At 45.1% G+C, this 12,162-nt stretch overlaps 1 protein-coding gene and 1 long non-coding RNA gene across 6 annotated transcripts in view; one reads left to right on the top strand and one right to left on the bottom strand.

The window, feature by feature from the left end:
• Sephs1 (selenophosphate synthetase 1) overlaps positions 1-4,084 on the top strand; it is a 28,994-nt gene extending 24,910 nt beyond the window's left edge. For all 5 annotated transcript variants that reach the window (NM_175400.6, NM_001362709.1, NM_001362710.1 and 2 more), the window contains one exon: positions 108-4,084. In NM_175400.6, coding sequence (NP_780609.4) covers positions 108-322 — 215 coding nt within the window. In that variant the 3' untranslated portion in view covers positions 323-4,084. The remainder of the gene's footprint in view (positions 1-107) is intronic.
• A 48-nt stretch (positions 4,085-4,132) lies between these two features.
• Gm46728 lies at positions 4,133-9,983 on the bottom strand. The gene is made up of 3 exons (XR_001783222.2): positions 9,673-9,983; positions 8,486-8,593; positions 4,133-4,306 (listed from the first exon to the last, which is right to left on the bottom strand). It is a non-coding gene; the product is annotated as a predicted gene, 46728 (long non-coding RNA).
• Positions 9,984-12,162: the final 2,179 nt, after the last annotated feature.

A 12,162-nucleotide genomic window follows, 5' to 3' on the forward strand; every position in this document is an offset into this window, starting at 1 on the left:
TACCAACAGTTGTTTTAACTCATTCCCAGAGTGTCAGCTTTGCTGGAGGCCCAGGAAGCCGCCCCCTCTCCCGGCCATACAGAGTAACTCTTCTCTTTCTTTGCCAGGAGGCCTGCTAATCTGTCTACCCCGTGAGCAAGCAGCTCGGTTCTGTGCAGAGATCAAGTCCCCCAAATACGGCGAAGGGCACCAAGCATGGATTATTGGGATAGTGGAGAAGGGCAACCGCACAGCCAGGATCATCGACAAGCCTCGGATTATTGAAGTCGCACCTCAAGTAGCCACACAAAACGTGAACCCCACACCTGGTGCCACCTCCTAATCCAGACAGAGCTATTTGATTTTGTTTTTAAATAGATCTATTTCCTTTATCATCACTTCAATTAAAGACTCTAAGAACAACAAAATCTCATTGTGTCTACACATCTGGTGACCCTAGGTCGGTTTATGAGTGGATGCAATTAATAAAATGAAATCCATGGCCGCCTTTTCCTGTTACATTAACTGAAGATGCACCCGACCTCCAGGCAGCTTCTGAGTTGAGAGTGATCCTGTTATCCAATCCTGTTGATTCATTTTGAATCTTTAGCTGTGTGTCTCTTGCCGCATAGGCGCTCTCTAAAGGTGCTTTTCTGCCACTCGGGCATTGCTGAGAGGAGTGCCACTAGCCTTCTGTGTCTTCTCATTTCTGCCTCTCATCTCAGTCTGATCTGTTGTCAAGTGTCTCAGTTGACATTCTAGAAAGACAGAATGGTAAGTGACATGATGGTCTCCCCGTAGTCAGAGGGTTGCATGGCTCCTTCGAGTGTTTGATTTGTAAAGTTGAGTCGAATAACTCGAGGGACTTCTTATCCAGTAGCTCTCTCAGTTCAGTATGGCAGGTGCTTTGCTTGGCATGGAATGCACTTGGAATACAAAAAAGGAATGTTCTTTTAGAACAAACAAAGCTTTCCTGAGACTTGCAGTAATACCATTAATGGTTTTTACTAATAGGGAAAAGGATACTTTTTGCAGTGTTCTTTAGATGTTCTATAGTGCGACGAGGAACTGCCTTCCGATGCGGGGGTTCATGTATAATACTCATTTATAATTCAATATATAATTTACTTCGCAAATAATTTTTAAATATAATCAATACTAAGGACTGTTGTGTGGATGGTAGTGTTGAATACATTTTATATTTTGTATTGTGATTCCAGGCCTCTTGTTTAAAATCAGCAGCTCTTTAGCCCAAGTCTTAGCACATCTTGTCTTGGCACATCTTGTCTTTGTGCACGAATTCTGTGATTTGTGTTAAAAACCTGCATTGTCAACATTGCAGCTCCAACATAAAAGTTGTTATTCAAATAAATATTTAATTTTTTTAATTGCTCTTGTATAATCAGATGCCCTTTTTAGTATTATTTTAGAAGCATTTGGGAGGATTTTGCCTAAAATACAATTTATTGGGGGAGACTAGATTTTAGTTTTATAAACTTTTAAGTCTTTCATGGGACCTATATTTTCTTGAATTAAATTTTGTAGTTCTAGAACAAATAGGCAATCTACAAAGGTGTTATCTGTGTTTCTTAAAACCAGGCTTCCTTATCTTCCTTATCTGTTAAGCAGCTGGGGGATTCCCGTCTTTAAGCACAAGGGCACTGGGTCCTCAAACGCCTGACTTCAAAAGAGAAAAAGCACCAAGTCTTCAGGTTTCACAGGGCTTCCTACTAACAGGACAGGCCCCAAAGCTGAGCTCTGCAAACTCACCCAACCTCACTCCTCAACACGGAACACCAGAAAACCGCCACTGGACCAGCGGAACTGCGGAAGGAAGAGGCTGCCACGTGCTTGTGTCCCCAGAATCTCCTGTAAATGCACCTCTTACTGGAACTGAAGCCACCAGAGTCTGGCCCCAGCAGAGGAAGCTGTCACAGAAGGACACTAATTGGACACTATATAGGAATCTATAAGATGTTGGTCCTTGAAAGTATGCACCAGTGGTCTGCAAAATAAAACATGTTGGAACCCTCTGAGTGCAGAAACTATACTGTTGGACTTGCTTCTATTTTGTTTTGTTTTGTTTTTTAAATAGTAGGTGAAATTGGAGCTAACTCTGTATGTTCTGTTCCCCAAAGCCACTACTTTTCTTGGAGGCAAGCCTGTTGGGAGGAAGTTAGATGGTTAATGTTCTGAGCAAATTAAAGATTCATATAAGGAGAAAATGCCAGGGGCTTAAGAGATCCATGGATTCGTGATCTAGGAAAAGCCTTGTCTTGACTAGTGTTTTCAGGGTGCTCGGTAACCGATGCATTAGAATCCCCTGGGTGTTTGTGGAGGAGGCCTTTCTGCACTTTCCTGAGACCCAGAGTCAGTTCTGGCTGTGGAACCAGGTAGTCCATCTCTCCAATGTACCCTGTAGGGCTCTGCATAACAACCCTTGAGAACCACTAATCTTAAAAGGAATGTTGGGAGAGGTAAAAAGTGGGGCTGCCGGGGGTCACTCTAGTCTTAGCCATTCCTCTTTATTTTCAGTGGCTCTATGTGTGTGTGTAAAGTTCCTTGACTCAAGTGACTGTCATTGTTTAATAAGTTTGGCAAAGTCTACATGGGACTCTTAATGTGTCCAGCAGTCACGCCTTGCCGACTTCTGGTACCAGTCTAAAATTCCACCCTGGAGAAATTCCACCCTAGTGTCAGATCCTCTCATAATTAAAGTTTAGCAGGTTATTTCCACAGGCTGGGTTGAAGCAACAACATTCTTGTTCTTTTTTTGGCTCAGTATTTTGAAATATCTAAGTCTTCCAAATTCTGCATGAGTTGTAATGAATAAGTGGAAGTTTCTGATTGTTCTGATGCATGAGCGAGCGGCCCTTGCATCTGAGTTCAGCATTGCCTTTAAATTGTTCTGTTTTGAGCTGTGTAAGATGGCTCAGCGGGTACAGCGGCTTGTCTCATAAGGCTGAGCTCCATCTGTCTGCAGAACCCATGTGCAAAGAACAGTGACCTGCACGTACATCGTGTGCTATGTACTCATGCACCTAGCAATAAATACATTAATATTTCATTGTCAGAGTTCTAGATCTTCATTTTATTCTGTAGAAACAGAAATAATAGCTATACTAGTTTATTTTTACAGATGCTTAGCACAGGCAGGTGTTTGAGAGATCTGATGGTGCGCATGCACACACACAAACCCTGCTTGAACGCTCGTTTTCATATCTGACCAGGTGCTCACACAACATACTCTGCTTCCAACACTCGAGTATCCCATTCTCATTAAGAATCCACATAAGGATTGCAGTCATGAAACATCAGAGGCCACAGTGAAAATCCAAAGTCCTTTTGAATGAGGAGTGGGTGGATTAGACCAGGCCTGAGTCAACTAACAGGCAGCATCTCTAGGCATCCAGACATGGTCAAGAACCCCTGGAAGCCAAACTTGCTGTACAAGGGTGCGCTTGTGGTTTGTCTGGTGAGTGAGTATTGGGTGCATAGGTCTTAACATTCTCTGCAGTTTCCTATTATGATAGACCTCACATATCAACACTGCTGGCATTGATGGTCCTTGCTAGGTCGTGCTGCCTTTTAAGAGGTTAATGCCCAGGACAACAGCATGTAACAAAGTCCAGCGACTGTGGAGCTGGGTCTAGTGACACAGGGCTGTAATCCCACATACTCAGGAGGCCGAAGCAAGAGGACCTCGTTCAAAGTCTGCCTGGGCAACCTAATAAGGCCCTGCTTTGCTCTCCTCCAGCACAAAGGATCCTAAAAAGTTCGAAAGTATAGCTTAGTGGTAGAGTATTTGCCTAGCATTCACAAGGCCCTGGGTTTAGTCCTCAGTAGCAGCAAAAACCAAACTTGATGAAAACAAGATTAAACGTCACTAGTTTACTGTAATTACAGTGTGATTGTGGGACAAGGCTGATGCAGCCACCATTGTATTTCAGGAATAAAAACATGTACGTGGAAATATATAGAATGTAATGTTTATCACCCAAGCATATTTTGCACACTTTTAAAGCAAAATTATATAAAATTTAATGTCTAGGATATATTCCTGGGTTTGGGTCCACTTTGAGAAATAAAACTATAATAGTTTAAACTTTCATGTCTCTGTTTACTAAGTGCTAATTTTTGTTTGAAGTGCAGTCAGTAATTTGAAAAAAATCAGAAATGCATGTTTCTCACTCGTGAGGCTAATTCAACTTACCCAGGCAGCTGCAACAGCTGTAAACCTCACTGACCTCCATCCATCTTCTGCAAGTCCATCCAGCCCAGTGCGTCTGCTTCCAGTGTTTTACACCACTCGAGAGTCCCGAAAACTCTGAAAATGTAAGCATAAAAACATTCTTATGAAGAAATTAAAACCAGAACAGGTACTAGAAATGTCTGTTTTACCACCTTTCCTTTTGTTTTATATATGGATACATATATATATCCTATATATGCATATATATATATATATTATTACTAGTAACTGCATGCATGCACACATCATTGGAAGAGACACTTGCATAAGTGAATTGCTGATGTGGTTAGTGGGAGTGGGTAAAAATTTACCAGTATACAACATCCTTCTTTTTTTTTTTTTTTAAGGCTTACTTATTTCATGTATGTATGTACACTGTCACTGTCTTCAGACACACCAGAAGAGGGCATCAGATCCCATTACAGATGGTTACGAGCCACTATGTGGTTGCTGGAAATTGAACTTAGGACCTCTGGTAGAGCAGCCAGTGCTCTTAATGGCTGAGCCAGCTCTCCAGTTCCAGTTACAATGTCTTTATTCAGATCATCCATATGTTCCTCCATATGCAGCCCTCAAGGCAGTGGTCCTGGGATGTGAAAGGAAAATGGCTGAAAGAAATGAATGAGCATACCTGATGCTAACATGGCTCCCGCCCTGATTTCCCTCAGTGATGAATGGGACAGAAGCTGAAAAAAAATGCATTCCTCCCCCCAAGCTGCTTTTCATCCATGGTGTTTGTCACAGCAGAACCCAGAGCATTCTTTGAATGAAGATGCCATAAGGATATCTCAGGAATTGGCTGAAGCCCCAAAGGTGAAGACATTTTAGCTTATGCCTCCCCCACCCCCAAGAAAAGTGTTTCCCTCTACCTTCAGCCATTCTGGAAATCTGAGGTCCCTGCAGCCCTAGTACCAAGGTTCCAGGCTGCAACTCAAGAAAACCTCAGCATCCTTCATGTTGTGGTTTTGCAATGTGCAGAGGAAATGTCTTGGATTGTTAAGGGTAGAACAGCTTTCAACTAGATTTCAAAGACCTGGGAGGCCAGGAAACTACATCAGGGTAAGAAACCTTCCAGGCAGTTCCCAGGCAGGCGTGATGTCTGAAGCTCTGGGATGGAAGCTGGGGCTTCAGTGGAGACCCCAAGGAAAGCTGCAAGCAGGGAGTAGAGCCCACCGAAAAGGGACCATGTGGATCACCACCAGCAAAGCTGCTGGGGTTGGAGCTTGCATTTTAACTGCACATGCTCCAATCCTGGGCACCGAGCTGGGTTTAATGTTTGTCCTGCTGACATTTGATCCTGATTTGATCTGACCATTTCTTGCTATTTCCTAATCCTTTTCGACTGGACATACACACAATTAAGAATAAAAAGATTTTAATTTTTCTTTTGAAGTTTTGTTTTTTTTTTAAGTAGTTCTTAGCCAGAATGCCAGAACTGACTGATGTTTAGGCTAAGCATGAGCATGGTTTTTGGCCGAGCACTCGCAATTTATAGGGATCCAACATCGGGTGCTCACACGGGAGCCTATAGGGGATATTTCACATTCAAGCCATACCCATGACTGCCATGTTGGTATTTCAGCTGTGGCAATTACTGCAGATGCTGAACTCTTCTGTAATTTTATGCAGCAGAAGTATTCCTTGTATCTTACAGTCTCTTGTCTAATTGGAACCAAGACCCAGATAGAAGTGTAAACTGAGGCTGGTGACATAGGTCCTGGAGTTTTGCAGACCTATCTGTCAGCCTGACTGCAGAGCTGTGCACAACATAGTCCATTCTCGATCAGCCCATATTTGGAAAGGCACACATCTGAGTTTATAGAGTGCAGCTTAAATGAACTGGTTTGCCAGGGACTGTGTGCTATAAGAGCTGATTCCTATAGGAACATCGACTAAAGACCCCCAAAGAGGGGGGACCCTCACTCAAGTCTCAGGATGACATGACCCCCCAAGAACTCAGGAGAGACCGTCCTTGCTGCAATCACACGAGGTTTATTGATAGGAACCAGCACGCTGGGGCCGACTCTGGGAAAGGGGGTATTAAAAAAAAAATAACCCAAGGGTGTAGGGAGGGTGTTATTGGAAAAATCAAAAATGCCAGTGAAAAATCACAAGGTGGAACTAAAAATCACAAGGGGAAATTCCCTGCTTCTCAAGATTTTAATCTAACTTTTGTGGTCAGCCAATTCCTGGAACAGGCTGCTTCAGGGCCCAACTATTTTTCTTTCTTGGCTCCAACTTGGTCTAGGGATCAAACTTAAATTTCCTGCCTTACACTATGAAGAATGCATCCATAGCTGAGATTTTTCAGACCTGCTTTCGATGATGGTTCTTAAATGCTTTAACCTCCCTTCTAGCCCACCACCCAGCAGAGGCAGTGGAAAAGAAGTGGACCTGTTTAGAAATTGGTCTCATTCTATTAGGCAGAATATCACAGTTCCTGTTAGATCAGTTGAGGAAGGTGTTCTTCACTTCTTGGAAGATCCGAGGTAGATAGCAGGACAGGTAGAGACCATGGGTAGGTAGTGTGGCACTTTGAATAAGTATGGCCCCCATAGACTTAGGTGTTTGAAATGATTGGGTAGTGTGACCTTGTTGGAGGAAGTGTGTCCTATAGGGGTAGGCTTTGAACTTTCCTATGTACAAGCAATACCCAATGTGGCACACGGTCCCCTCCTGCTGCCTGTGGATCAAGATGTAGATTTCTCAGTCCCTCCACACCAAGTCTGCCCACACCCTGCCATGCTTTCCTCCATGATGTGTGGGGCAATGGGCTATGCACAGACAGCCTGGTCTCCAGTCCAGCTAAGGTCTTGAACCCCGGGTCTTGAGGTGGGACCTGGTGGGTGGTAAATTCCACCTACATGGGACAGAAGGCATTCGATCATGTCTCCTGGACCCCTGGTTCCTGTCGAAGTTACCGCCCCCATAGCCCCCCCCCCCCTCTCAAGAGAGGCTTGTGGCTATCAGTCACGTAGACAATGTTCCAAGCTTCTGGCATTCTGGCTAGACTCCTTCCCACAGTTACCTAGCAACAGCAAGATAGCCAGCCCACTATAAGAGGGTCTGCTTGGCCCCTCCTTTCTCTCTCTAAGCTTTTACCTCTCTTACTCTGATTATTAGATAACCTCTCTCTCTCCCTCTCTCTCTCTCTCCATGTGACCATGGCCTGTCTCTCTCTCTTTTTACTTTCTCTCCTTTCTCCCTGCTTTTCTACAATAAAGCTCTAAAACCATGGACCGTCTCTGTTCATCAAGGCCCGCTGAGCTTGAACAATGGGGATAGGCTTTCTCCTAACAAGCTGAGTCTAACCTCCCGCCAGAAGGCCTTCCTACACTGCAGCCACAGACTGGACTAAGGACTCTTGCCTGTGTGGGAGCCACTCAGTGCCCCCCTCTAACTCTGCCCTCTCTTCCCTTATCTCTGGGCCAAGTGCTGCCCCCTGGGCCCCTATTCTGTTCTCTGCTCCTTCGCCAGATTCAGCGTGGGATGCCAGAGGCTGAGAACCTGGTACCTGGAGTTGCCCCTTGTCCACAACCCGCTGTGTGGGGTAAGTGGCTTGACACAGGTGCCCACCTTGGGCCACACGGAAAGCATGCACAGTCCTCCCGTGTCTGCCCACTCAGAGCACTGGAACTCTGGTGGGATGTGGGTTTTCTCCCATTCCCCTTTTTCCCCTACACCCACAGTCCCGCAATGATGATAATGGAATATGCCTCTGAGAATGTAAGCCAGCCCCAAGTAAATGATTTCCTTTATCAGGGATACATGGTAATGTCTCTTCACAGCAATAAAACCCTAACTAAGACAGATAGTATATCCCCAAGGGCTCACCTCCAGCTAGGCCCCACACCCTGTTTCCTAATATAGTGCCACCTCTGGGGGAGAAGCATAAGAAACATAAGCCTTGGGCTGGAGAGATGGCTCAGTGGGTAAGAGCACTGACTGCTCTTCCAGAGGGCCTGAGTTCAATTCCCAGCAACCACATGGTGGCTCACAACCATCTGTAATGGGATTTGATGCCCTCTTCTGATGTGTGTCTGAAGACAGCTACAGTGTACTCATATACATAAAACAGACCAACAAATAAATATTTAAAAAAAAACAAAAAGAAACAAACAAACAAAAAAAAACCCAAAAAGCCTGGGACTGGATAGGATGGTGTGTGCCTGTAATTTCAGGACGTGGGAGGGGGAAGCAGGAAAATCAGGAGTTCAAGGTCATCTTCAACTTTATAATGAATTCAAGACCTACCTGTGCTTCATGAAGATCTTGTCTCAAAAGTGGTGGAGGTAGAGAGATAGCTGAGTGGTTAAGAGCATTGGCTACTCTCATAGAAGACTCAGGTTCAATTCCCAGCACCTACAGAGAAAGAGAGAGCAAGAGGTTTCCTTCTGATGTGTTAGACATTTTTGTAGAGAGAATCTCTTAGAAGCATCACCTGTCAATAAAAAAGCCTATGGCCAATGAGCTGAGGCAGAATAATGGGAGGTGGGACACTGGCAGGAAGAGAGAGGTTCTGGGAAATAGAGACTAAAGGGAGATTCAAGAGAGATGCTAGGGAGGACCCTGAAGGAGGCCAGTAGGGAAAAAGCAGTCAGAACTGAAGGAGAGGTAATAGGTAACTAACAGGAAGGTAGATGAACTCAGGGTAAAATAAAGGGAGATTTGCCAGGGACCACTGAGGAGGCAGAAGCATGAGACCTGAGCAGAGGTAACAAGTCACCCAGATGAACTCAAGAAGCATGAGATCTGAGCAGAGGTAACAAGTCACCCAGATGAACTCAAGAAGCATGAGATCTGAGCAGAGGTAACAAGTCACCCAGATGAACTCAAGAAGCATGAGATCTGAGCAGAGGTAACAAGTCACCCAGATGAACTCAGGATGGAGTAACAGGAGAGATTTCCCCAGGAGCGCTGGGGAGACGAACATAAACCAGCGGGTAGCTGCCCTCACTTTAGGATGAAGAGGATGCCCCAGACTTGGACAGAAAGCTGAGGACAGGTGACTAAGCATGTGGCAGACAGAGAGCAGTTTGAATGGTTAAATAAGTTTTGAGCTAGTCAGGGAATGAGCCAACGATAGTGGCCTAGGCATTTCTTAATAAATAACTAGTCTCAGAGCTTCACTCCTGATCAGAGGCTGGGAGGGAAAATGGATTTATTCTTTATATAAATCTCAGTGGGGAAAGAATCTGGAAAGAGAGCTCAGGATGAGGGGTGAGAGGTGACAGAGTCCTGCCATAAATCCTGGGACTCAAACTCCAGAGAGCAGCGTCAGGGTGCAGATGTGAGTTTATTGTGCATAAGCTTACATACAGTGAGCCAGGCCCTTAAATCCTCAGCCAATTGTGTCTTGCCATACCATCACCATGCCCCAATGAAAGCCCTGCCTAATAAGGTCACTCAAAAGGGGGGGGGGGGGCGGGGAGTGTCATCACCTGTTAGGACTTCTGTGAAGAGGCGGGGCAGCCACCATCTGGCCCGTGTTCCATTTTGCTGTCTCACAGGTGTTCCGGGAGCCATCTTAGATCAAATCCCAAGTACAGCAGATCAGGGCTCTTCGATCCTGTGGCGCTTCTCTCTCCATTCCACTTTTTCCTTCACAAGGTTGACCTCCACATCCCCCACAAAGGAGGGTGGTGATGGTCTTCACCTTTGACCCCAGCACTTGGGAGGCAGAGGCAAGTGGAGCTCTGAGTTCAAGGCCAGCCTGATCTATAGAATGAGTTCCAGGGAACTCTGTTGCAAAGTGAAAAAAAAAAAAAAAAAAAAAAAGCAGAGAGAAAAACAGAGACACAGAGAGACACAGAGAGAGGTCTTTGGACACATAGTCTGGAGTTTAACATTCCAAGATAGGGTTACAAATCTGAGATCTTCTCCTGAAGGCTGAAGTTTAAAGTCTGAGGCTGGAGGAGGTGACTGAGAAAGCTGGTTTTCACAGAACGAAGATGTAAAAGGACTGACTACAGATCTCAGGAGAGGGAAGGTCAGTCAGAAAAGGAGGGAGAGGAAGCCACTGCGGGCCTACTCCACATGGCCGCACGCAGAGGATTGCATGGGATAGAATGCAGTGAGACAGAACCCCTAGATGAGCACATGGTGGCCGCTTGCGAAGAGCAGCTCGTTAGCAGGATGAGCTCAGAAATGACCTGGGCTTTAGAGAAAATCAGGAGAGAGAATCTAGGACTGCAGATATCATCTATCATTCTTTCAGGATTGGCTATGAAATCATTTCCTTTGCTTTATCTGCTTATTATTTTTATTTTTGTTTTATTGTGTGTGATAGCTTACTGTTAGTGTGCTTGCCTCTTATGGGGGATTCTGGGTTCTAAGCTCAGTTACCACAAGACAAACAAACAAACAAACAAAAATACAGGTTAGGAAACGTTACACACAGAGCCAGGAGGAAATTCTATCTTGAGTGCCACAATCTCTCATCCTGTGCTGGTCTTATGTCAGTTTAAGACAGATTAAAGTTAGCTGACAGGAGGGAATCTCAAGGAGAAAACGCCTCAAGAAGGTCCAGATGTTAGGCATTTTCTTAACTAGTGATTGATGGGGAAGGCCCAGGGCATGGTGGGTGGTGCTATCCCTGGGCTGGTGGCCTGGGTTGGTGGTCCTAGGTTCTAGAAGAAAGCAGAGGCTGAACAAGCTATGGAGAACGAGCCCAGTTAAGCAGCACCTGTCATGTTCTCTGCTTCAGCTCCCACCTCCAGGATCTTGCCCTGTTTGAGTTCCTGTCCTGACTTCCTTTAATGAGGAACAGATCAGTAAAAATGTAAGCCGAATGCACCCTTTCCTCTCCAACTTCCTTTTTTGGTCATGGTCATGGCGGCAATAGAAACCCTAAGACAGGCCCCAAAGCCATAATTCTCTCTGTTTTTTAGGGAAACCAGTCATCCTCAGAATGACGGTCTTAATCTTTCAATTCTGCTTGAGGTGACCCAAATTCAGACTAATTTCAGTTTTGTTTTCTTCCTTCTCCCTGCAGTTCCCATTTTGCACCAGGTGAGGGCAGTAAGAACACACCTATTTCCCAAGTGGGGGGTGGGGGGGGAATGCAGTCAGTCCTGCTTTTAAACTGTGGGCTAATTAAGCCGGTCTCTCAGGACATGGTCAGGCTTCCACCAGGTTGCTCAGGCTGGACAGATGAGGTTGGGAGATAAGCAAATGACCAAGCCGGCCCTGGGAGCTTCAGCTAAGCGAATCTCGTCCTAAAGGTCAAGGCACAAAGGGCAAATCTCTGCAACCTGAAAACAGGAAGTAGCCAGCTGGTTACTTGCTTGTCTCTCCTGGACTATGGCACTGTCACCAAATTATCTAATGAAAGCATTTAAGAAACAATAACATGTTTATGGAGTAACTAGAAGCAATCTAGAAGTAACTCTCTTAAGAGACCGAGAGACAAAGAGATTGAGATTATGTGTAGTGGTTGAATTTCAAAGACTTTAGGAAAACAGTTTTGTTTTGTTTTGGGTTTGGTTTGGTTTGGTTTGGTTTGCTTTTTCGAGACAGGGTTTCTCTGTGTAGCCCTGGTGGTCCAGGAACTCACTTTGTAGACCAGGCTGGCCTCGAACTCAGAAATCCCCCTGCCTCCGCCTCCCAAGTGCTGGGATTAAAGAAAACAGTTTTTAGCTACATAAGAAATTTTACATGTTATACTGGCTGGTGAGATACACAGTGGTTAAGGGAGCTTGCTGAACAAACCTGACCATCAGAGTTCGATCCCCAAAACTCAGGTGGTGGAAAGAGACTCAACTTCCCTGAAGATTATTTCTCTGATCTCCACAAACAAGGATGCAAACATACATACATACATACACACACACACACACACACACACACACACACACACCACACCCCATCACCACTACCACCACCACACACAAAAATGTAATGTAAGTTATCCTAGACCGTGTGGATCGCTC

Source organism: Mus musculus, chromosome 2, assembly GCF_000001635.26.
Source record: "Mus musculus strain C57BL/6J chromosome 2, GRCm38.p6 C57BL/6J".
Classification (NCBI taxonomy): Eukaryota; Metazoa; Chordata; class Mammalia; order Rodentia; family Muridae; genus Mus; species Mus musculus.